This window comes from Trifolium pratense, linkage group LG1 (assembly GCF_020283565.1).
Source record: "Trifolium pratense cultivar HEN17-A07 linkage group LG1, ARS_RC_1.1, whole genome shotgun sequence".
Classification (NCBI taxonomy): Eukaryota; Viridiplantae; Streptophyta; class Magnoliopsida; order Fabales; family Fabaceae; genus Trifolium; species Trifolium pratense.
Genome location: NC_060059.1, coordinates 35804024 through 35831028, shown reverse-complemented (window position 1 = coordinate 35831028; position 27005 = coordinate 35804024). Strand labels below are relative to the sequence as shown.

Sequence of the window (27005 nt, the reverse complement as noted above, 5' to 3'; positions counted from 1 at the left end):
AATTTTGTACAAAAAAAAAGTTTCAAATTTACTTCATCCGAACACAAATATAAGCAAAAAAAAACATGAGTTAAGTTTATTATATTACCAATTTTGAAAAGTGTAAAAGTGAAATAAATGCCTAAAAAAAATCAAATTAAATAAGGGTATATTAGGAATAGTAATATTAATTATAGTTTAAAAATAGTTAACTTTTACTTATAATAGTGACCAAAATTTGAAGTGTTTTTTTGCTTATATTTGTGTCCGAAGGGAGTAGAATTTTTCGTTCATAAAATAAATAAATGTCTATGGAAGTTTTTTTTTCTTCTTCTATTTGACAAAAAAATTTATAGGGAGGTTGTAGATCTTAAAAATACAATATTTTTTGTTAGAATGCTTGTGAGACTTTTATTTAGACCTTCAAACATATTATTTAGTATTAATAGAGTGTGATTTTTATTTAGACCTTTAAACATCTTATTTATTGGTTAGATTTTTTTTTTTTTTTTTTTTTTTTTTTTTTGGTCAGGTAGCCTAGTGGCTTGAAATTCCACCTTTTAAAGATGGATAAGTGGAGTGTCCAGGGTTCGAACCCTGGCTCCTGCATATAAAATGCTGATGTCCCAACCAATTGAGCTAAGCTCATGGGGACATTTATTGGTTAGATTTTATTTAGACCTTTAAACATATTATTTATTTATTTATTTATTTTGTCAAGTAGCAACGTATTATTTATTATTATTTATTAATATAACATAATGCATGAGTAAGAAAGACCGTAAAAGTGAAACAAAAAATGGACAACCCGTATAAATTGCAAAAAATTACCTCGTATCTCTATATGAATTATAGGCTTTGCTAACATCCACAAGTGCACCAAATGGTGCATGGTGCACAAGTTATCGATTTTATTATAACGAATACGAATTTTACAAAATTCACCGTTGGATTGAAAGTTTATATTTAATAGATCATCCATAAAAAAATTTTAAAAAATTAAAATTCATTCGATATGTTATTGAGTCTCATAAAGATTAACGATATTAAATAAAAACTAGTCACTGACCCGTGCTATCACACGAGTTTTGTACAACGGCATATATGATATTATTAAAAAAATAATAATAATAATTTCAAAAATAATAAATAAAAACAACTCAAAATATAGTGATAATAAAAATAATAATATTTAGTACAACGATAGATATAGATAAATAGTTTACAAATTAACTATTAAACTTTATGGAAAACTTCTTTGTAAATCACATTTCCAATTTCGTCCGTGTCTATTTTCAAACCGTTATCATCAACTAACATCAAAGAAGTAGTATTTTTATCAAATGCTAATTGACCAAAACCATTATATTCTACCATCTACAAATAAGAATAAAATAGTTAGTAATATATAAAAAACCAAAATTATCAACAAAAAATCTCACCAAAAATTCGGTTTTCACATAATAATCGGTCAATTAATTTTGAAATTTTAACGCAAAATTTGAGCTGTTGTGCGAAAACGATGGGTGGTCAGTTGATTCTGGCAGATGATCAGGAAAATATGATGGAACATTAAATTTATCCAGATTAAATTTCATGGGAAGAGTGAACTTAATTAGGTGGATGAATAAGACAATCAAATATGTCCTTCAAAATCAGTCCAAACTGACTCATCCGAGTGTATAACAAAATCACCCAAGCACCAAACTGGATATTATAAAAATCACGCAACACATGTCATCCATGTGTTAAATATATATTGCCATTAATTTTTTCAACTAAAACATAAAATTGATTTCCTTTTGGATCATTTAGTGTAGCATAACGATTCACGGTTTCACCAAAATCCGATGAAAACATATTTGGCAACATGACGACGCCCTAAAATAAAAACAATAAAATTGTGTTAAATTTTTATCAATATTAACTGACTTATTGCAACACATACAATCATATGATATGATAGGTATACTTATAATAGATTTCACGGCGTAATCCGGACACGGATACGTTCGACGAGTGATATGTGGTAATAATTATTGGTGAATGAAATATATATGCTAATGGTTGAATGATACATGTTAATGAGGTAATGAATCTAATCCCGACAATTTCTTTTCTCTGAAATCCTAATCATTTTAATATCTCGCACTCTTTATGTTCCGAAACAAAAATCATACAAAACCCGCACTTAAAATCATGGATATTGTGAATCAACATTTAATATCGCACTAGTCCCTGTGGATACGATATACTGAAAATACTTGCTTTTGTACTTTCATCAACTTACTTCATCAAGATGAAATTCAACATAATAAGTTTGATACTTTATCCTACAATGATTAACGTACTTCTCTAACTCAGTGATTGGATTTGGATCCAATATATAGTGCTATGTGTTTAATAACAAAAAAAAACATCAATAAATATAAAATGAGACGAGAATGATTAGTTAGAACATATAAAAGAGAGATGAAGGCATTAAAACCTTTTAAACAACGTAACGCAAGTTGAGTTTCTCTATTTTGATGATCCATATTGTCAATGAAAACATAAAACACGTGAAAATTCATCTATATATAGATAAAAGGTAGATAATATAAGACTATATATTGATGTGCTTTTAATTAATGATTTTTATTTAATAAAAAAATGAATATGTATGAAAGAAAAATAAAAAAGGGGTTTTGTATAAAAAAGGTTAAAAAAACGCAGTATCATATTTGATTTTGTAGATGAAAAAAAAAATGGTTTTTGTTTGTAGAAAGAAAAATAAAACGTGTTAAGTTTTAAAAGTGTGCATTATATTTAAATGATGTTGATTACTTGTTGGTTACAAAATTATTTCAACATAATTGATATGACTTGGTGGTAAGGCTATAAAGAATTATAACTAAAAGCTCATTGGTTCAAATCTTAGTGGGTATTTTTTTAACATTTTAATATGCATTATTTAGATGATCCTGGTTAATTTTAACGGGTCTCTATAACATATCAAATAATTTTCAATTTTTTCAAAAAAAAATTATAGATGGTCTATATGATATAAACTTTCAATCCAATGGTGAATTTTATAAAATTCGTATTCGTACATTTCAATGAAATCAATGACTTGTGCACCATGCACCATATGGTGCATGGTAGAACTTGCCTGAATTATATATACAACTATTCAAAAAATCAATGAATTAGGAAAACGATGGGTGGTCAGTTGATTCTGACAGATGATCAGGAAAATATGATGGAACATTAAATTTATCCAGATTAAATTTCATGGGAAGATTGAACTTAGGTGGATGAATAAGACAATCAAATATGTCCTTCAATTTTTTCAAAAAACAATTATAGATGATATAAACTTTCAATCCTACAGTGGATTTTATAAAATTCGTATTCCTACGTTACAATGAAATCGGTGACTTGTGCACCATGCACCATGGTTGAACTTGCCTGAATTATATATACAACTATTCAAAAAATCAATGAATTAAAAGCAAAAATATAAATTTAGTAGCAAATCAATCTTCCTTTCTTATCGCTTTCATAGAAACTTTATTACTGGACTATGCACATACAGCCGTTGACTCTAATTTCTTTGATTATTATATGATGATAAGAAGAGAAAATTGATAGTACATGTGGTTGTAAAATAGCTATATTGAGTCCATAAATCGACCCACGTAAATAATTGAAAAATCAAAGTCCGACACATATTTTTCTTGAGGGTGAATTAGCCCTGCTGCCTCTCATTGGGTGTACTCGCCGCATGTCGACAATAAGCTAACTATAATTTGAATAATTCTTGGGGAAAGAGTACAATATACAAGATCCTTCTAAGTATTTGCCGGTATCTGTACGCTACAAGAAAAATAGGATATGTTAGCGAAATATATCCCTTATAATGTGTCTTTTTCCGCACAATATGTGACAATTTAGTGGCGGAATAGATCTATTCCTAAACTTTTTCTATACTGTTGTAACTTGTAAGTATGGTAAACAGACGAATTCTAGGGTGAGCAACCCAATCATATCTCTCACGGTGGGTTGGGACATTGGGTGCTATAAATCATGAGAACCGTTGGATTGTGATCTTGCACATGTTCTTTCACACACTTGATTTTCTCTCTCTCAAAGAACCAACACATCGGTTGAAAGATGACCTGAATAAGTGTTTATAAAGTGAGCGCAATCATCACCTTACAAGCTTGTTTTGTAGGGTTGAGAGATGACCTGCATAAGTGTTTGTAAAACGAGGGCAATCCTCACCTTATAAGCTGGTTTTGCAGGGTTGAGTTAGACCAAACTCTTAATTCTAAGGCTAACCCCTTGTTCTAATTTTACCGTTAGTTCTTCTACATCAAAGAAACACAAACTTTTACTGTTCATGGGCATGGGAATACCTTATAAGATTTCAAGATTTTATCTCTTTTACTTTTAAATTCATCTATTCTATGTCTCAAATCCTAATATTAGTTTATCGTTTTTTTTTGTTCATATAATAATCCTGATATTATTTGTTCATATGATAATCAATCTTAAATACAAATTAAAAATAATTTAATGTTTTTTCACAAATTATAATACATGATATAAAAACATAACTTAAATTTTGTCTCTTCAAATAATACTAATATCGTGGTAAAGATAAATAATTCAAATAATTGTTTTAAAATAAACTAAAATGAATGTTTGTTTGTGTAAATTACAAAGATGAAAAGTATAATTATCCCTAATATTTCTTATCTTGTTCCTCTCTCTAATATTGAATATGTCCCTTCTTGGATCATTTTAAAGTAAACTTCCTCCTGGACTTCAAATGCAACCATTTTCTATGCAATTGCTGAAATTAGAAGACATTTTGTCCTCATATTTGATAACATAATTTAGAGCATATCAATCTCCCTTTCTTCTCTCTTTCATAGAAACTTCACTTCCATTGGTCATTGGTCATTGGTCATTATATGATGATAAGAAGATAACGGATTGGTGGTACATGTGGTTGTGAAGTTATTACTTTGAGTCCATAAATCAACCATGTGGATAATTAGCACATCAATCTTCTTTTCTTATCTCTTTCATAGAAAACTTTATTACTAGACTCGTATGCACTTACGGCCATCGACACTTGTTTCTTGGATTATTATATGATGATAAGAAGAGAAAATTGATAGTACATGCATGTGGTTATGAAATAGCTATGTTGACTCCATAAATCAACCCATGTAAATAATTGAAAAATCAATGTCCGACATAGTCTTTTTGAGGGTGAATTAGCCGGTATAATAAAATAAATTAGGTTTTCATAGCACATTTTTATCATCTGTTTGGTTAGAAGGAAAGAAAATGGGAAGCAAGAAAAATACAAAAATTGATGAATGAACTTAACTGAATCTTAGTCCAAGTTCATTGATCGGTTTTCATGTTTTTCTTTCCTTCCAACGAAACGGGTATTTGCCGGTATTTACATACAGATATAAATATTATTTTAATAAGAGGATCAACTTACAAAGGTGTAATTTTAAAATAAATGTATTTTTATTAGGCAAATTCTATGGTACATATGCTAATTTCTAATGTACTGCTACATTGGATAATTAAATTAATAGGTATGGACTGGGCAATGGGCTTAAGAAAATATCCAGTAAGCCCAATTAGAGTAAAAAAGGATTATAAGCCCAAATCAAGTAAACCCAAAAATACCCAATAGGCGATTAGAAGCTAGGGCGTGACCTGCAACTCTAAGGCGACGCCAAAAAAAGGGTGGATTCTGTGTTACTGAAAATATCTTCTCCTTCCTTGTATCAACCGCTAACTTAAGAAGGAAGAAATAAACTTCTCGCAACCGCCATAACTTGGAGACCAAGGTTCTCATCCCTATTTTCACGCCATACCACCGAAGAAGATGCTAAGGACCGGATTTTTAGGAACCCTTGCTTGGAGAAGAAGACTAGAAGCTCTATAAATAGCTCCATACTCTCATTTGTAAAGGGGGATTTTTTCTGACTTATTAAACTCCCAGGGTTGTTGGGATTGAACTGAGTGTAATCACACCATTTGATCAATAATACAAACCCCCTTGTTTTTTACCAGAACATTTTGGCGCCCACCGTGGGGCTGCGGTAAAATCATTTGATCCCAGCCTATCACAGCAACTAGACGAAAAATCAAACATCTTCACATGGCTGGAGAACATGGAAACAACGATAGCTCTAGCGTTAACACCTTGCAAGCCGCCGTTGTAGAAATACGGCGCTTACAAACTCAGATTGCGGCCATCGAAGCCGAGAGAACTAATGAGAAAGAGAAAGCGAAATTGATTTTGGAGGAGGAGGAGGGAGAGGGCGTCATGGACGTACAACCCTTAGCACAACACTTGTGGGATGCCCAAGTGGTGGAAACAATCAAGGTTCCTCACCTTCCTACCTTCGACGGAAAGACGGATCCAAGGGAGCACCTGATGGCAATTGGGACACAAACCGCCATAATCAATGCTCCGGAACATCTAAAGTGTAAATTACTAGCCGGCACCTTCAAGGACGTCGCCTTGCGTTGGTACATGAACCTTCCAAGAAACTCAATTGAGAGTTATGCTGACTTTCATAAAAAATTTATTCACCAGTTCGCTGGATCGAAACACGTGAAAGTCACATCAACCAGTCTTTTCTCCATCCGCCAAAACCATGGCGAGTCATTGCGTAACTTCCTCGCCAGATTTAGCGAAGCCACCATCAAAGTCTCAAATCCAAATCAGGAGATGTTTGTGGCAGCCTTCCACAATGGGCTAAGGGCGGGACATTTCAATGAGTCCTTAGCCCAAAAGCCAGCCTCGTCAATGCAAGAGGTGAACAAGAGGGCGGAGTGTTATATAAAGGGCGAAGAAAGTAACGCCGAGAAAAGGCAACGAGACGTTAAGGAGAAGGAATACGTGGGCCGTGCCACTAGAGCGCCCGAACACCCACGACCAAAATCGGGAGGCCACCTAGGAGACCCATGGCAGAGGCATCATGGGAAGCCCTACCGCCAACCGCCCAGAAGAGAATTCAGGAGTCATCCCGCCAATGAAGACCTCACGCCATTAAACGCCTCAAAGGTTTACGTCTTAAATGAGATTCTGGCCACTGGTTTGGCAAACCTCCCCCCAAGAAGAACCAGTAACATCCCCATGGGGCTGGACGATAACGCCTGGTGCGCATATCACAGGTGTAGAGGTCACTCCACAGAAAAATGCTTCCGCTTAAGGGATTTAATCGAAGAACTGATAAAAAGCGGACACCTTCGCAAATTCATTGACGACGCCGCCCAAGGGCGGGTTGTCGTGCCAAAAGTCCCCCGGCAGGAGCCACGAGATCCTCCTGGGCCAAACAGAGAGCCTCCCAAGGGGAGAATCTCCGTGAATACAATAGCAGGAGGATTCTCAGGCGGGGGCGAATCAAGCTCAGCAAGGAAAAGGTATGTACGCCGAGCTATCTCGGAAATATACCTCGTAAGTCAACCTCAGCCATTAAACGTACCAGATTTGGCATTCACGGCAAAGGATGGTTTGGAGGTAGCACCCCATGACGATGATCCATTAGTGATACAAGTCCAAATTTTGAACTGTGATGTAAAAAGAGTATTGATAGATTCAGGGAGTTCAGCGGACATTATGTACTGGGAAGCTTTCAAGGCCATGCAATTAGCAGAAGAGCAATTGCAACCCTACTCCGGAACCCTGGTTGGGTTCTCTGGCGAACAAGTGGACGTAATGGGTTACGCCTCCCTTCTTACCACGTTTGGGGAAGGCAGCAACGCCAAAACTATCAAGGTGCGATACCTGGTAGTTAAAACTCCTTTTACCTCCTATAATATTATTATAGGAAGGCCCGCCTTTAACGCATTGGGGGCGGCCATGTCCACTTTATACCTAGCAATAAAATACCCCCTTGATAATGGGGGAGTAGGGACGGTAAGGGGCGATCAGATTCTCGCCAAGAAATGCTACGAGTCTAGCTTAAAGATACGACACCGAAATTCCAGCGCAAGCGGGAAATTCGAAAGAAGACAAGCCGCAATTCCAGGCGGCATAAACATCATAGAGAGCGCAGACATGGATCCGAGGGAGGAATTTCAAGATCGAAGGGTAAGCCCTATAGAAGACCTGGAGCAAGTTCAAATTGGCGATCACCCCCACCAGACAACCAGCTTGGGAACAGCGTTGCCCAGCGAGGAGAGGAGACGAATCATCAAAATCTTGAAGGATAACGCTGACCTATTCGCATGGAAGCCTTCAGATATGCCAGGGATTGACGAAGGGGTGATAACACATAAGCTTTCAATATCACCCAACACAAAACCAGTCTCCCAAAGAAAGAGAAAGGTAGGAGAAGAAAGACGAGTCGCCATAGCGGAAGAGGTAGAAAAGCTAAAGGAGGCTGGATTCATCGAAGAAATAAAATACCCCTCATGGTTGGCAAACGTCGTCATGGTGAAAAAGGACAACGGAAAGTGGAGAATGTGCGTGGACTTCACAGATTTAAACAAGGCATGTCCCAAAGATCCATATCCTCTCCCCAACATTGACAGGTTAATTGATGGCGCCTCGGGGTGCAAGAGGCTGAGTTTTATGGACGCCTACTCCGGATACAATCAAATAAAGATGAACCCCTCCGACGCCTGCCATACAGCCTTTATGTCGAATACCTGCAACTATTTTTACAACGTCATGCCTTTTGGATTAAAGAATGCGGGAGCAACATACCAAAGGTTGATGGACAGGGTCTTTGCTGAGCAAATAGGGAAGAATCTAGAAGTATATATCGACGACATGGTAGTAAAAACTTCCAAGGGAAGTCGCCATGATGATGATCTGTTGGACATCATGGGATCAGTAAGAAAGTACAACATGAGACTAAACCCAGCGAAGTGTTCCTTTGGAGTGCAAGCCGGAAAATTCTTAGGATTTATGCTCACCAGCAGAGGAATAGAGGCTAACCCCGAGAAATGCCAAGCCATCATAAACATGAGGAGCCCTACATCCGTGAAAGAAGTACAAACCTTGACAGGCAGAATAGCGGCACTATCCAGATTCCTATCATGTGCGGGCGAAAAGGGTTTCCACTTCTTCGCATCTCTTAGGAAAAATGAGAGATTCTCCTGGACATCAGAATGTGAAGAAGCCTTCAAACAATTAAAAGAGTTCTTGGCATCACCGCCCATCTTGACACGCCCATTACCAGGTAACACCCTTTACCTATATCTCGCAGTTTCGGATAGATCTTTGAGTTCAGCTCTAGTTCAAGAAATAGAGGGCGAAGAAAAACCTATATATTTTGTAAGTAGAACCTTAAGGGGAGCAGAAACAAGGTACCAAAGAATAGAGAGGTTATCCCTCGCGGTAGTTGTCACAGCCAGAAAGTTAAGGCAGTACTTTCAAAGCCACCAAGTAGTTGTTAGAACAGATTACCCTATCAAGAACGTCCTCCGAAAGCCAGACTTGGCAGGAAGGATGGTAGCGTGGTCCGTGGAATTATCAGAATTTGACATCACCTTCTCGCCTAGAGGGGCCATTAAGTCACAAAGACTAGCTGATTTTGTATTGGAAATGTCTACTCCGCCAACAACAGAGAAAGCGGCGTTTTGGACACTCTCAGTTGACGGGGCCTCCAATGTGCGAGGAAGTGGAGCCGAAATAGTACTGGAAGGACCGGATGGCGTTATGATAGAACAATCACTACGTTTCGCCTTCAAAGCTAGCAACAACCAAGCAGAATACGAGGCTTTGATAGCAGGAATGAAGTTAGCAAGCGATATGGAGGTAAAGGAGCTAAGAGCCATGAGTGATTCCCAACTGGTAACCAACCAAGTATCAGGGAAGTTTCAAACGAAGGAGCCGCAGTTAATCAAATACGTGGAGAAGGTGCAAAACCTAGCTAAGCATTTCGATTCGTTCGAATTAGTTTATGTTCCCCGCGAACAAAACATGAGAGCAGATCTATTGTCAAAGCTGGCGAGCACCAAAAAACCAGGAAGCCATAGAACCGTTATCCAAGAGACCATAAAAACTCCCAGCATCAACGGGGAAGAGGTAATGATGGTAATAGAAGAAGAAGACTGGAGATCGCCCATTATCCGGTACCTCCAAAAGGATGAGCTCCCTAAAGAAAGGGAAAAGGCTTTTAAATTGAAGAAAATGGCGGCATGGTATTCAATGATAGGGGATAAACTATACAAAAGGGGATTTGCATCCCCCCTCCTTTTATGCGTCAGTACCGAAGAAGCCAAACGCATCATGACTGAAGTACACGAAGGATCGTGTGGCAGTCATATCGGTTCAAGAGCATTGGCAGGAAAGATATTAAGAGCAGGATTTTATTGGCCAGATATACATGATGATACCGCCATGTATGTAAGAAACTGTGACAAGTGTCAAAGACACGCCAACCTGCATCACGTTCCGGGGGAGCCACTAAAGTCAGTGTTATCCCCCTGGCCCTTTTTCATGTGGGGTGTAGATATCGTGGGTCCGTTCCCAGTTGGCTATAAACAAGCGCGATGGATCATCGTCGCCGTGGACTACTTTACAAAATGGATTGAAGCAGAACCGGTATCCAGCATCTCGGCGGAACAGGTAAAAATCTTTTATTGGAAGAAAATCATCTGCAGATTTGGATTGCCCAAATACATCGTATCCGACAACGGTACACAGTTCGCCAGCGAAAAGGTCGTTGAATTCTGTCGAAGCAAAGGAATCAAAAACACCTTCATATCAGTGGAACATCCACAAGCTAACGGACAAGCAGAGTCAGCAAATAAGGTGATACTAAGAGCCTTAAAAAGAAGGCTAGATAGCAAAGGCGAAGCTTGGGTAGCCCACATCTCACCCATCCTCTGGTCGTATCACACCACTCCCCAATCCTCGACAGGAGAAGCGCCATTTACAATGGTCTATGGTTCAGACGCGATGATCCCGGTGGAAATAAATCCTCCTAGTTGGCGCAGAGAAACCACGACGCAGGAAGAGAACGACAGAGCTTTGGAAGAAAACCTAGACATGATCGAAGAAAGAAGAGAAAAAGCGCATTTCAGAGAATTCGCCATTAAGCAAAGGGCCGCTAGGCGTTACAATACGAGAGTCAAACAAAGAAGCTTTCAAGAGGGCGATTTAGTGTTGAAAAGACCTATGGGAAAGGATAAAGGAGGAAAGTTCGCAGCAAACTGGGAAGGCCCCTTTCGGGTCCAAGAAGCTTTCGAAGGAGGAGCATATCGTCTAGAGACCATGGAAGGAAGAATCCTCCCCAGGACGTGGAACGTAGCAAACTTAAAGTTCTACTACAGCTAATCGCAGGGCATCATGTTACTGATGGAAGAATAAGTAAAACCATTCTCTTCTTTTAGCTTTATTTTTAATGATGTATAAGAACCGTTTTCATAAATGAATAAAAAGACAATGAGACACTCTTTTCCCCTGTTTTAACTGGGGTTTTTATCGAGGCTCATTGAATTTCAAAATTCTAGTGGTTTATATCTTCTTGCACATGTCAAAATATTTGCGTCAACCTGATTAAGTTACGGGCTCTGAATCAATAAAAATGGTTATCTCAAACTTGAGCTCTGAATCTTTATTAAAGATCAACTCAGATGTGAGCGCTGAACCAAAAACAAGGTTGCAAAGCCTTGGCGTTACCTGTAAGTCTTACGAGTTGGGTACGTCAGAAAAAGAAAAATTAAAAAGGTTGCAAAGCCTTGGCGTTACCTGTAAGTCTTACGAGTTGGGTACGTCAGAAAAAGAAAAATTAAAAAGGTTGCAAAGCCTTGGCGTTACCTGTAAGTCTTACGAGTTGGGTACGTCAGAAAAAGAAAAATTAAAAAGGTTGCAAAGCCTTGGCGTTACCTGTAAGTCTTACGAGTTGGGTACGTCAGAAAAAGAAAAATTAAAAAGGTTGCAAAGCCTTGGCGTTACCTGTAAGTCTTACGAGTTGGGTACGTCAGAAAAAGAAAAATTAAAAAGGTTGCAAAGCCTTGGCGTTACCTGTAAGTCTTACGAGTTGGGTACGTCAGAAAAAGAAAAATTAAAAAGGTTGCAAAGCCTTGGCGTTACCTGTAAGTCTTACGAGTTGGGTACGTCAGAAAAAGAAAAATTAAAAAGGTTGCAAAGCCTTGGCGTTACCTGTAAGTCTTACGAGTTGGGTACGTCAGAAAAAGAAAAATTAAAAAGGTTGCAAAGCCTTGGCGTTACCTGTAAGTCTTACGAGTTGGGTACGTCAGAAAAAGAAAAATTAAAAAGGTTGCAAAGCCTTGGCGTTACCTGTAAATCTTACGAGTTGGGTACGTCAGAAAAAGAAAAATTAAAAAGGTTGCAAAGCCTTGGCGTTACCTGTAAGTCTTACGAGTTGGGTACGTCAGAAAAAGAAAAATTAAAAAGGTTGCAAAGCCTTGGCGTTACCTGTAAGTCTTACGAGTTGGGTACGTCAGAAAAAGAAAAATTAAAAAGGTTGCAAAGCCTTGGCGTTACCTGTAAGTCTTACGAGTTGGGTACGTCAGAAAAAGAAAAATTAAAAAGGTTGCAAAGCCTTGGCGTTACCTGTAAGTCTTACGAGTTGGGTACGTCAGAAAAAGAAAAATTAAAAAGGTTGCAAAGCCTTGGCGTTACCTGTAAGTCTTACGAGTTGGGTACGTCAGAAAAAGATACAGCAAAGAAAGGCGAAATTGTCAACACCGCCAGAAGAAGCTTACACACAACCAAAGCAAGGCGATTCATTATAACGCCAAATGACAACAGGTATAAAGTATTTTTAACGATTCACAATTATTATAGAATGTCGAAGATATAACCGGTGTAGGGACAAAGTTTCCAAGGTGAGAATGACAGAAGGCATCACCTCACAACGTAATGCAAAATTCATCCGCAAAATTATGAAGAAAGAAGATCATTGTAAATAAAGGGATTAATAGAAACCCAATAAAGGGTAAATTGTTCAGGCCACAAAGGGGCATACAGAATAGTTACAAAAGCCACATAAGGGCAAAATTTAATCTATTACAACAAAAAAAAAAAAAAGTCATTCACTGAGGAGGAACATAAGGGACGAGCTTTCCGTCAACTATCTGCTTCATTGCATCGGCCTCGCCCAGGCGCTCAGCATCCAAATCAGGAAAGAGCAACTTGACCTGCTCGATCGCAAAGGCGAAGCCTTCATCATATTGGTTGGCTGCACAGAGTTGAAGCTCGTTGATGTCGTTCTCCAACCTGACCTTCTCATCAGCTAAGGTCCCAACAGACAGTACCGCCTCATCCTTCTCCTTGGAAAGCTTAGAAAGTTTCTCGTCCTGAGCAGCAGCATTCTCTTTAAGCTTGGTCTCAGAAGCGGCATAGCTTTCTTTAATCTTGGCCAGCTTCTCCTCATACTCTTTCCTCAGCCTCTCCGCCTCGCCCTCCCTTTCTTCCTTCAACTTTTTGATGTCATCCTCCAGCTTCGCCTTAGTTTCAGAATACCTCTTCTCAATATCAGCGAGGTTATCATCAACCATCTTCACTTTCTGTCTCGCCTCCATAACCTCTTGCTCCTGGCGGTTTGTCAACAGATAATTAAGGAGAGTACCCTTGACTTCATACTCTAAGGCTTTCTTCCTCAGGTCTTCCGTCGAAGTGTTGGTGAAGCGAGTCATGTCACCCACCATGGTTACTCCTCTCTCAATAAACTCCAGAGGATCGAAGGAGCTCCAGGAAAGGGACGCAGCGGCTTCAGCGTCTTGAGAAGGAGGCTGAGAAGAACTGGAAGCCGCACCTTTGCCCTTGTCGGCACCCCCAGCATTTTGAGTAGTTTTCTCTAATTTTTGTTTTTTGGGAGGAGGAGGAGCAACACCCTCGTTTCCCTCCGCTTCAGCAGCCGTTTTCCCAGGGATCTCAACACGGATCCGCCCTTCATGCTTCTTCTTGCTTCGCCCTTCCTTCGCAGCAGCTTCCTCCACTTGCAGCTGCTTCAACGGATCAATTACAGTAGCAACAGGTCTCGCCTTCTGTTGGCGAGCCTTTGCCAGAAACGCCAACCTTTCCTCATTCGAGATAGTTCTCATTCTCTCTACAAAAACAAGGAAGGCAAAGAAATACAAGTTAGTAACGAGGCGAGATCAACATTAAACAAATAAAGAAAGATACAAATTTACCACTTACGCAAATATTCTTCCAAGGCGCCACTATTACCCTCACACCTAAGAACGTCAGCGGTATCCATAAGGGCATAGGAATCAAGGAAGTTGACGGTATCTTGCTCAAAATCACTCAAAGCCTCAAAGATGGCTCCCTTGATAAGCCTAGGGTTTTTGGTCCAATAGAAAGGAAATAAAGGATCCTCAACCTCATCATACATCAGATCAGGAAATCTCTCATCATTGCGAACCCGAAAGAAAGAGTCTTTGAAGTTTTTGAAATTGGAGGCATATAGGCTTAGGAGACGACGGTTGGGTTGACTACTAAGGGAAACTAGAGATTGAGGTTTTAGGTTCTTTATCTGGTAAAAAGAGAAGAAAACACCAACAGAGGGATCCAGGTTAAAACCTGAACACATTACCTCAAAAGCTTTTATAAAGGCCCAACTATTAGGATGGAGTTGGGTGGGGGCGACATTAAGAACCCTCAACATCTCCGCCTGGAAAGAAGTGAAAGGCAGCCAAATATTGAGGGGCTGGATCACGCCAGTATAAAGATAGAAATAATCTGGCGGGGTAACATTCTGGAAAAACACGAACTCGCCCTCCTTGACGGGCTCGGTTATAATCAAATCTTCACGAGGAAGGGAATCAGAGAGTTTGACAGCTTTCCTAAAGCTCCTCACCATTTCCACACTAGTATACTTTGAAGAAACTTCCATGGTGACTGGAGTGTAGTCAGCAACGACCAGATCTCGGCAGGGGTTCTTCCGCTTTCCTGTGAAAGAGGAAGGGGAGATTATGACGCAATCACTGTCATTACTACTATCACTACTGCTATCACTATCACTACTACTACTCCCAACATCAAAACCCCACAATTCCGAATAAAACCCCCGGCTATTAAGAACGCCGTTAGCCCTAGTATAGTGGGCACGAACTTGTTGCGCCCACTCGAGATAACTAGGAGAAGAAATAGGAACTCTCCCCTCATCCTCATCTAGCTCCCTCAAAATAACCATTAGTCCTAAACCTAATTAGAAAAATTAGGGTTCCTACTCAGAACAGTCCTAATTAACGAAAAGAAGAAAGGTATAAAGTGAAATACCTTATGAAACGGAGGAAGACTTCGAAGCAGGGAGATAAAAGTCGTCTTAAAATGGAGACCGTTGAAAACCTTTATCAAGAGAGTGAAGAAGAGAGCGTAAACTGGATCGGAATGGGAGTAGAAGATTTTGCAGAAGAAGTAAAGGGAAAAGAAAGAGTAAAACCCCTATTTTAAAGACTTTATTCCGAACAGTTAATTTGAAGCTGTAAGGTTCATCGTCAGATCACGTACGTGTCAAAGCGCGTATCTCGAGAATAAACCTTAGAAGATTTATCGTCAGATAACTAAATACGACGCCTACAGGCGGGTAGAGTGGCGCCCTTAATAAAACGATCAAAAAGGACTAATTATCCCGCCGGATAAAAAGATTGATTCACCTTTGGGGCGCAACAAAGATATCCATAACAACGCCAAACGAGAAAAAGCCAAAAATCAAGGAAAGACAAGACATAAAGTAATGCATTCTACTCAAGGCAAGAAAGAAAAATCTTTATTATTAGCAGAAAATGGAAAGTACAACGAAGAGAAACCAAGGCTACATGGAGAAATCCTAAAATCCTATCAATCAGACTCCGAATCCTTTTGCACAGGCCCAGGGAAAGTCATCTTGGATTCCACGGTGACCCGGGACCCCTCTTCTTCACTGGACGAGGAAGCACGAAGCTCAGGAGGAACATAGGTCTCCAGAAACGAAACATAATCCTCATCACCACTACCAGAAGCGGAGGTATCCGAGGAAAGAACGATAACCTCCACCTTTTTGACATCCTTAGACCTCCGGGAGCGAGCGGAGTTAGAGGTTGAAACCTCAACTCTTTTCTTCCTCCGCTGAGGCGGAGTACTTCTAGCAACAGGTTTTTTCGCATTATTATTTTCCATATTCGAGTTTTGAGCAGGTACTTAAAGATTCAAAACAAGATGATAAAAATTCGAGTTTTGAGCAGGTGATATTTATAGTCAATATTTAACCTTAACATCGTTATTAACGGTAGTAATAAATGCTTGAACGGTTGCAACCACCGAGTTTTGACCATCTCGAAAAATGTCACTTTTACGTTTCCAAGAAGTCAAAATTTGACCCATTTTAGTTATTAAAGACTGCAAAGGAAGGCGGTACTAAAAAGGACAGAAGAGCAACACATAAGTAAAGGAAATTGCTTAATTCGTACAAAAGAAATACAACGGAAGCAAAGAAACAGAATAAAAATAACAAAGATCCCAAAATCCGGAAGCAAATTACAAATACTAGAAAGAAAAGCACAAAACGGAAAGATGAGCAAACAAAAGACTTCATGGCATGGTAGAACTCCCCAATTCACCAGCATCGGCAACGGCGATACGGTGCATTTCCTCCAATGCCCGTTTCACCCTCTTCGCCTTCACCATATTCTCGTCAATAGGCTTCAGATCCTCTCTTAGTTCGCTTTGTTTGTCCAGAAGGTCCACCAAAGAATGGCGCCGGGTAATCAACTTAGCAATGTCATCCCTAATCTCGCCTTGAAGAGCCCTCTTCCTCTTCACCAGCGGCTTCATCTCCTTATTCAGCATCGCCAGACGATCATCCACTCTGCGCTCCTCATTGAAGCATATATATCCCCAAGATCTCCTCTTGCACACCCATAGTCTCTTTTGTAATCTCTATCTGGCTGTCAACAGCTTCAGTGACTTCGGCGTGGCACTCCTTCACATTTTCCACAGCGATCACAAAGGATGCACTATCCTTCAGTTCCTTCTCCAGACGCAGCACACTGTCAAGAAAACGTTTCTCTTCCTTGGTCAACCTCCAGCAATAATCATTAAGTTCTTTGACAAACTCCGAGAATTCACCAAAATCGTCCATTAAGTCCTCCGTACTCAGGTTCAGCGTACGGCGGAGTCGTTTAATGACGGGGGAAGCAGGAGACTGACCACATTCAAAGGGAAGGCTTTTAGGAGACATACTGCATAAGAAAAGCTTTCAAGAGAGCAGGTGAGAATGTGACGAGTTGATTCTATCAAACACTCCATTTTATAGAGAAAATATCCCATCGTGGTATCAGTGAATGGAGAAGCGGTTGACAAACATGGTCCAGGAGTACAAGAACGTGCGCCAGAAAGTGGGGAGGAACGTGATGAAACTCTTCCCGCGCTACAGGTTTTAGAGGGAAAATTCGAACCCTACTCAAGCACTTCATTCCTTTGGACCTCGTGCTTGGGGGGCTGTGGACTGGGCAATGGGCTTAAGAAAATATCCAGTAAGCCCAATTAGAGTAAAAAAGGATTATAAGCCCAAATCAAGTAAACCCAAAAATACCCAATAGGCGATTAGAAGCTAGGGCGTGACCTGCAACTCTAAGGCGACGCCAAAAAAAGGGTGGATTCTGTGTTACTGAAAATATCTTCTCCTTCCTTGTATCAACCGCTAACTTAAGAAGGAAGAAATAAACTTCTCGCAACCGCCATAACTTGGAGACCAAGGTTCTCATCCCTATTTTCACGCCATACCACCGAAGAAGATGCTAAGGACCGGATTTTTAGGAACCCTTGCTTGGAGAAGAAGACTAGAAGCTCTATAAATAGCTCCATACTCTCATTTGTAAAGGGGGATTTTTTCTGACTTATTAAACTCCCAGGGTTGTTGGGATTGAACTGAGTGTAATCACACCATTTGATCAATAATACAAACCCCCTTGTTTTTTACCAGAACAAGGTAAATGAATATTTTTTAAAGTAAATTAATTTTCTTATCATTAAAATAATTATAGCAACTATATATTATTCATCAAAACTGTCAAAAATATAAAATTCAATATTTTTTAATTTTTATTCATCATAATAGCCAATATTGAATTTTTTTAAAAAAAATATTAGAAAAATTCGTATAATGCTTATAAACAATAAAATTGTGTTTTTTCTTGTGATGTTATTATTTCTAAAATACAATAATCGGCTAATAGTTTTTTAGTTCATAAAAATAATCGCTAATTTATCAATTTACCGATCTGATGTACCGGTACATTCAAATCTCCCTATTTATTAATAAAGAATTATGTGGTATCTATAAATTCGGGTGTAGGAAGTGTGGACAAACAATGGATTTGGTTGGTTCTGTCATAGTGGTACATTTTTTTTAGTTACAACAAATATATGAAAATGAAACATTGGCATCAAGCTAATTGGAATAACATTTGTTTGGCTGTTATGCAGCGTTTACTATACTAAGACCCAAAAGAAATTATTTCTTCTATACAACATGTTTAATATTATTATTTATTTTAAAAAATAATTGACTAACAAAAGATAAACCACCATTTTGGTCCCTAAAAATTTACTCCCTCCGTTTTTCTTTAAGTGTCATTTTACGTCGAATTTATCGTTTCTATTTAATTGTCATTTTGATATTTTAAGAGTATGATTTGTCGATTATAGCCATTATCAATTACTCTTTTTTTTTTCAATAAAACTAGTTAATTTTATATATTTGGAAAATTATATTTTTTTTTTAATTTTTTTTTTGGTACATAACATATTAATTTTATTTTTTTTACATGATATATTAAATTTATTTGAAAGAAAAAGTGTATGCATAAAAATAAGAATTTATTGGTGGATTAAAATTAGGGTATACTAGAAAGATAATGTGCAAAAATACACTTTGTTAATTTAGTCCAAAAAATTACTATCAAATGAGATACTAAAAATGAATTTATAATTAATATAAAAATATAATATTAAACATGTTGTACACTACCTAAAATAACTTAAAAAGAAAAAAAAAACACACTAGCACAACCTACGGCTAGATGCGCTATTGAAGGAAAAGATGGAGCATGCCATAATCCAACGGTGCACAAACTGCAGCAGGCATCACCACTGCCGAGGATCGAAATGCCCAATGACACTTTTTTTTTACGGAAAATGCCCAATGACACATGTTAAGAATACAAATGTAATAATATTATTTTGTAACTTGTGCGTTATACTTTTTAAACATTAAATTCTTTTATTTTATTAAATGTAAAATTTCTATTTTTAGATACCTTAACATGTGCCATTAGTGCACATGTTAACATGACCCTTATTTTTTGGAAAATTCTATGGTACATTCCTTAATTGGAATGTTTTGGTACATTCCAAAACTGGCCAATAAGAATGCAATGTTGACCAACTTTGAATGATATGGTACAACTCTCATGTATGGTACTTACCATGTATCTTAGCATCTTCTAATATTTCAACTAAGTCCCTTACATATTAAAACTTACACAATTACCCCAATATTTATATTTTGTTAATTTTAATTATGATTGTAAATCAATTAAAACTAAAATTAAATAAAAAAACAAAAACATGACAAAATAAATTTTGTATTTTTTTTGAATCAAACATCGTTTTCCTTCTTCTGAGGTTGTGTTCATCACCAGCAAAGACACAACATCATTGTCTTCTGAGTTTGAGTTTGTGTTCATCACCAACAAAGTGTAAACAACAACATTAACCTCCAATACGCTCGCCATTGTTGGACGAACTTGCTAGCTCATCGTTTTCCTTCTTCTGAGTTTGAACGGAACTCCATTCGACGGCGAGTTTGTGAAAGAAGTTTGCGTGTGCGTGTGCATAAGGTAAATACGAAACAGAAATAGTTTGTGTGTGCATAAGAATTAATTTGATTTCAATTTGGGAATTAGGGTTTATGCAGAAAATCAATTTGATTTCATTTAGGAGTTAGGGTTCATGCTGAAATTGAATTGCAGTTTTATTTGTAATTAGTTATTAAGAATTAATTTGATTTTTAATCTGGGAATTAGCTTTAATTTGTTTTCTGTATAAAATTAGTTGTGTGTGTATAAATTTGATTTTCAGTTGTGTTAGTTACCTTTCATTTTGTTTATGAATTTTGGAGGTATTGTTATTGATGGTGATAATTGTTGTGTTTCAGGTTCACAACAATGGTAGAATATGATGAATCTCTAGATGTTGATTCGAATGAAGTTAGTTCAACTGATAGTCATACATCTGATGATAAGGATTCCAACTATTCGGTATCCAGTGGGCATGATAGGTCAGATGATGGCGATGATACTGGTGACCACCATGATGATGATGATGGTGATGATGATGGCAATGACCATGATTTTGATGATGAAGCATCTATAGGTGAAAGAGCTGTACATATTAATTCTATGACTGCTGATGAAATTCGTGGTATGGATTTTGGTAGTTCTGACGAAGCTTATGAATTTTATTATCAATACAGTAAATGTAAAGGTTTTTCCGTTAGGAAAAGTGGTGATAAGTAAAATAATAACAAAGCCGATGTTTGACACATATCTAGGTTAGATAGGAAAAGAGAGCACCGACGTTTGACACGTACGAAATGCACGGCTAGGTTTCGTGTGATAGACAAAGCCGATAAGGGTAGATTTGTAGTGTCTGTGTTTGAAGAGACTCATAACCATGAATTAACATCAGCTAGGTTTGTGCACTTACACCCGATTTATCGTAAAATTAGTGAAGCAGATAGAGTTCAGGTTGATGGTATGCAGTCACGTGGAATTAGAACTTGTCATATTATGGGGTACATGGTTGCTCAGAAGGGTGGATATGGTGGTGTTGGGTTTACGAAGAAAGATCTTTACAATTATTTTGATAAAAAAATGCGTGATATTGTTAAAGATGGTGATGTTGCCGCATCGCTACATTATCTTAATGCAAAGTCAGCTACTGATCCCATTCTCTATGCTGAATATGCTGCTAACAGTAGTAATGGACGGATGAAGTCTCTTTTTTGGGCTGATGGGACCAGTAGATCTGACTACTTCTGTTTTGGAGATGTGGTTGCATTTGACACAACATACAAGAAGAACAAATACAACCTCCCATTGGTTATATTTTCAGGTTGTAACCACCATTCCCAAACAATAATTTTTGGCGCTGCGTTGGTATCGGATGAAACCACGGAGACGTATAAGTGGGTGTTGAATTGTTTTTTGGAGTGTATGGAAAATAAACACCCAAAAGCTGTGGTGACAGATGGAGATGGGGCTATGAGGGAGGCTATAAAAGAGGTTTCCCCGATTCGACCCATCGGTTATGTGCCTGACATTTGAATAAGAATGCAGGTGAGAATGTGAAGAATTCAGGTTTTTTGAAGGGTTTTAAAAAATCCATGTTCTCAAATTTTTCAAAGGATGATTTTGAAGAGTATTGGCAGAGATGATTAAAGAAAATGGAGTTAAAGGACATCCTTGGGTTATTAAAACCTACGAGAACAAGTTACTATGGGCAACTGCATACCTGCGGGATAAGTTTTTTGGACGTATAAGAACTACGTCTCAATGCGAAGCAATCAATGCAATAATAAAGAGTTATGTCAGAAAGAAAGGATGCATCTTTGAATTTATGCAAAATTTTGAGTAGGCTCTGAGAGGCTTCAGAAACAATGAACTTGTTGAAGATTTTAAGTCAAAGTTTTCAGAACCTGTGTTGACAAATCAACTACGTTTGATCGAGAGCAATGCCGCTAAAATCTATACAACGGAGATTTTCAAAGAAGTGAAAGAAGAAATTATGAAGGCCGGTGAATTGATTGTTAAGCATAAAAAGGTAATTGGAGATACAAAGTTTTATACATTGACTAAATATTGTTGGGATGTGTATGAAAGAACAGTTGTTTACGATGGTGATACATTCCAATGTTCGTGCCAGTTGTTTGATTCTCGTGGACTTCCTTGTTCTCATATTTTTCACGTGATGAAGGAAGAACATGTGAAAATTGTCCGGACCACCATCTATACGTAACTGACCCTGAAAATTGTCTTCCTAGACAGTTTGTAAAGCTCCTTCGTTCACCAATTTCTCCTTTTCATTTCTCTGAGAGTCCCGGATTCAGGTATAACTTCACCATCCTCCATTGTAGTTCATCACTCTGCCCGGTTATTGTTGTTGATTCTAGTGATACACTCTTAAATTCTGGTTTGGACCCAATTGACTGCACTAAAACTTCAGATTTTACTTCTTCAGCGTTATACTGGATGGTAAATGATAATCAGTTGGTTTTGACATGGTCAAAACCCAATTGTAGCAAGTGTGAAGAAGAAGGTAAGATGTGTAAACTTAAAAACAACGGAACTGAAGATGGTGAGATAGAATGTTTTGATCGTCATCACAAACCAACTAAGAAGATACTTCTATATGTCACAGGTAACTCTCTCCATTCAAAATTTTAAGTAAAAATAATAATTTGAAATACGACTTTTTGTGTTTTTTTCTAAAAATAAGTTTCACGGAAAGTTGTAAAAATACTATTGATTATTGATCATAGAGAGATGAAGAAAAAAATGTAAACTAAATGTAGTGTTGTTTTGTGCAGTTGGGTTCGTGGGTTTAGTTTTGGTGACATTGATTCTTACAGCATGTTTGCATTTCTATACCTATTTTAAACTGAAAGGTGAAGATGAGACTAGAATTGAAAAGTTCTTAGAGGATTATAGGACGCTCAACCCTGCGAGATTCTCATATACTGATATAAAAAGGATTACAAATAGTTTTAGGGAAAAGTTAGGTGAAGGAGCTCACGGAGCAGTTTTCAAAGGTAAATTATCTAATGAAATACTTGTGGCTGTGAAGATGCTAAACAACGCAGAGGGCGATGGAAAAGAGTTCATTAACGAAGTGAAAGCAATGGGAAAAGTTCATCACATCAATGTGGTTCGCTTGGTTGGATTTTGTGCTGATGGATGCTATCGTGCTCTTGTTTATAATTTCTTTCCGAATGGTTCATTACAAAACTTCATAACCAAACCTGATGACATTGATCGCTTTCTCGGTTGGGAGAAGCTACAACAAATTGCTCTCGGCATAGCCAAAGGTATTGAGTATCTTCATATGAGTTGTGATCAACGAATTCTTCACTTCGATATTAATCCCCATAATGTATTATTAGACGACAAGTTTGTTCCAAAAATTACAGATTTTGGTTTGGCTAAATTGTGTCCTAAAAATCAAAGTGTAGTGTCAGTAACTGCTGCTAGAGGGACTTTGGGTTACATTGCACCTGAAGTATTTTCGAGAAACTTTGGAAATGTATCGTATAAAGCTGACATATATAGTTACGGGATGTTATTACTTGAAATGATTGGAGGAAGAAAGAATATCGGTCAACTATCTGAAGAAAATTTTCAAATTTTGTATCCCGAATGGATTCATAATCTACTTGAAGGACAAGATATGCAAATGACTATTGAAGGAGAAGAAGATGATAAAATTTTAAAGAAACTTGCAATTGTAGGACTATGGTGCATTCAGTGGCACCCAATAAATCGTCCATCTATAAAAGTTGTGCTGCAAATGTTAGAGGCTCTAGAAGAAGAGAAGTTGATTGTGCCACCAAACCCTTTTAACTCAACAATTTCTAGAGTTGTTGAAACCCAAACAAAATTTTCAACCTTAGAGTTGGAAGCTATACATGAATGAGATAAGGTACATTAATTAGAAAAATGTCTGGTCCTTTACAGGTCAATGTTCGTCTTGTGCGGAGATCTATTTATTGTTAATAATATTTTCCGTTCCAAAAAGAAAAAAAATAAATGTCAGGTGTGCGAAGGTTGATGTCTTATAAGTATTCATGTTTAATGTTAATCTGGATGCACTTCAATAGTAAATGTTGTTCTATATCTATTGGACAGAAAAAACATCTAAGGAAAATGCCCTGCAACCAATTACTGCCGGCTATGTTTATCCAATGAAACCATTATGACTCTGATAAAAAAAAACCGATAGTTGATAAACTAACATATAATAAATGAGTTTATAGTGTTTGGCAAGGGGAAATTATGAATTAACTCGATCTCATCTTAATATTTTTGGAGAATGCTCAAAAGAAAAAAACAGACTAAGAAGAGATACAAATCTGCCATGGGCATTCTTAGCGCAGCAATTGATCAAACACAAGCACACACACTCCGCACAATAGGCGCGGAACGCGCTTCACACACACACACACTTTACACAAATTGGTTTTGATTTGCAGAAGCAAGGAGAAAGGAGAAGAAGAATGAAGAACAATTTAAATTGGCTTAACAAAGATTAGAATTGTTTAGGGAGAGAGAGAGAGAGAGAGAGAGGAATTTTATTCTTCTACTATAATGGGCCAAAAATTGAAAGTACAATCACTAATGAAAATGCATTGAAGTATTTACACAAATTTCGTAAGACACAAGAAACACAACTAGATAGAGACTAACTTCTAACTAACACTCTAACAAACTCTAAAATTTTTATTAACTCCCTAACTAACACTATGCGCGAACTCAATGGGGTCAGATTGTGAAGCATTGCGCTAGGGTTCTCGACAACAACGATTCATTCTCTATTTCGTGGGTGAAGAGGGAAGGCAATAGCGCTGCACATGTTATGGCACGTTGGGCTTTAATTGAGCCAAATAGATACTGGCCCAATAACTTTCCTGTGTCTATTATGAACCAGGTCCAAAAAGACTTGGGGTGTGTATCATAATTTGCTTTTCAATAATATTTTCAGTTTTCAAAAAAAAAAAAAAAAAAAAAAAACAAACTTATCCATTACTTGACACCTAAGCAACAGTTTGTAACAAACTATTCTGTATTTCTGTTACTTGCAGAACAAGTAACTGACTCAACAACATGAATTACTCAAAATCTCAAGAGGCATGAGGCGGATAATTTAATGGATACTCGCCGATAATTTAATCGATATCGCACCAGTCCCTGTGGAGACGATAGCAAATATACTTACTTTTGCACTTCAACACGTTGTAGATAATCGAGATAAATAGGTCGTTCGAGAAAAGCATTATTGATTCAGGAAAACAACTCAAAGGAAATATTTTGTTTTCCAACAGGCTACAAAATGTTTCTAGGAAGGCGGTGAAATGTCTTGTGGCTGAGGTGGCTCAGGTGGAAGATGTTGGTACAGATAAATCAAAGTGTGGTTGTTTGAATAAGACACCATTTGGGTTAACCCGTGCGTGTTCACTTGCCAAGACTATTAAAGAGGGTAAATTTAATTTGTCCGGATGAAATTCACACTCATTGGAAGTACGTGCCCGTGTTTTGATGATGCTGATGTCATTAAGGAAAGCCGTCCTTCTCGAGTGGGACGTTATTCCAGTATAAAATGTTATTTTTATAAAATTTATATTTTGCTATTAAAGTACTCTTTTTTTCTAACACACGTCTTTATTTATTTGAAACAGGCTAGATTTAAAGATGCTGACTATAGCATGCAACTGCAAATGAAAGAACTATTTCTTCAGTTAAATTTGCATAATATCCTGAAACAACGTCTATGCAGCCACCTCAAAGCGAGGTCAACGTTAAAGGTGCAAAAATGAAGTCACGCCTCTGTTAAGCGTTCACCTTCCTTGCATCCTGACACACCTCTGTCACAATCATCAACTCAGAAAAGTGCATGAAAAACAAATATGTCTCCTAAGCATGCTCTACCAAAACGTAGTTGTCCTGTTGCAGTCAACTGGTTGCCTCATTTTATACAAGAATATTTTGTAGACATCATAGATGTTGTTGGCGACAGGCACTATGGATTTCGTGTTGTTTCTCGCCTACTTGGCAAATCTCCTAATGGTCACAACATTATTTGTCTTGAATTTACTATTGAGTTGAACAAAAACAGGGCTCAGCATCTTGATATATTCGGTAGTCAACAAAGAAACGATGTCATTAAGAACGCTCTGAAGCCTGCTGGAACCGACGTTGCACATGAGGACAAGTGCATGATGATGCATGACATAGGTTTTCTTTTGGCTCAAAAGTATAAGCATGTTGTAGTACTACTTGCGGGCAACAAAGGGTTCTCTAAAATGTATTTCCCGTTAGAAGGTGATCCTACATCAAAAGAGAGACTCGTGTGTCTAGGATGGGTGAATGGTAATCACTTCCTGGTGATTCATAGCTATAGACTGTTCGTTACCTCCTACAAAATTTCCCGATAGATACATCCATCAGATGTCTAACTAAAACAATCTCAATTGTTCTCGTGGTATCACTATAATTGAAGATTACGACACCCTCAAAAGATAGTTGTGGATATTGAAGAAAACATCATTCCCGAAACTGTTGATCTCTCCGAAGATTTGTGTGATCGTTATGCCTAAACATTTTTTTATATTTTGTTTTAAAATTTTGTTCTTTAGAGGACAAATGTCTTACACGATGTTTGGGACAAATGTATATTTTGTAAGATGTCTGGGACAACTTGTAAGACAGCGTGATGCAGGAATAAATAGTGAACTTTTGTAAAGGAAAGCAGTAAACAACACAAATAATTGTTTACTCAGTTCAGTGAAACTACACCTACTCTAGGGGATACCAATCCAGTAAAGGAAGACCACTACCCTGAATTAATACTTACTCTTACAACGAACAACAAAACCGATTGTTGTTTATGCGTTTTCTTAATCCTAGTGCACCTTCTACCCAAGAGTCTACTCCCATAGATATGAGACACCTCCCACTTTCCCAAATCACTAGTCTAAGTGATTAATACTTTCAGTAGTTATCAATGGTGTATAACCTTGCGTAGTGGCACCTAAGGTTCAAGCATAAATGTGATGGCGCTCATAAAAGTTCAATTCATCTTTCAGGATGAGTCGGACTCCTCCGCAACAACAATGGTATCTGTGTGAGTAACTTTTCCCGCAAAATTGCTCTGTGTTACGCTCCATGCTAAGATGTAGGGAATTTACATTGGAATGGATTTAGCGCGACGAAGACGGGAAATTACTCATCTTCAAGTGGAAAGTGATTCAAAGATGCCA

General features: G+C 37.7%; 5 protein-coding genes across 5 annotated transcripts in view; all 5 read left to right on the top strand.

The window, feature by feature from the left end:
* Window positions 1–23879, top strand: part of LOC123908543 (rust resistance kinase Lr10-like) — a 28358-nt gene extending 4479 nt beyond the window's left edge. The window contains exon 3 of the mRNA XM_045959224.1: window positions 23696–23879. The gene's annotated coding sequence lies outside the window, so the exon portion shown is untranslated. The remainder of the gene's footprint in view (window positions 1–23695) is intronic.
* Window positions 7142–12817, top strand: LOC123893211. Its single transcript, XM_045943148.1, has 2 exons — window positions 7142–8098; window positions 12773–12817. Exons 1-2 carry the CDS (start codon window positions 7142–7144, stop codon window positions 12815–12817), a joined length of 1002 nt encoding a protein of 333 aa, XP_045799104.1.
* LOC123893202 (protein FAR1-RELATED SEQUENCE 5-like) lies at window positions 20140–21300 on the top strand. Its single transcript, XM_045943136.1, has 2 exons — window positions 20140–20486; window positions 20580–21300. Exons 1-2 carry the CDS (start codon window positions 20140–20142, stop codon window positions 21298–21300), a joined length of 1068 nt encoding a protein of 355 aa, XP_045799092.1.
* Window positions 21975–23697, top strand: LOC123908574 (rust resistance kinase Lr10-like). Its single transcript, XM_045959252.1, has 2 exons — window positions 21975–22393; window positions 22563–23697. The coding sequence occupies exons 1-2, from the start codon at window positions 22225–22227 to the stop codon at window positions 23663–23665; spliced, it is 1272 nt and encodes a 423-aa protein (XP_045815208.1). The 5' UTR covers window positions 21975–22224; the 3' UTR covers window positions 23666–23697.
* A 1773-nt stretch (window positions 23880–25652) lies between the features above and the next one.
* Window positions 25653–26342, top strand: LOC123893192. The gene is made up of 2 exons (XM_045943126.1): window positions 25653–26149; window positions 26246–26342. The coding sequence occupies exons 1-2, from the start codon at window positions 25653–25655 to the stop codon at window positions 26340–26342; spliced, it is 594 nt and encodes a 197-aa protein (XP_045799082.1).
* Window positions 26343–27005: the final 663 nt, after the last annotated feature.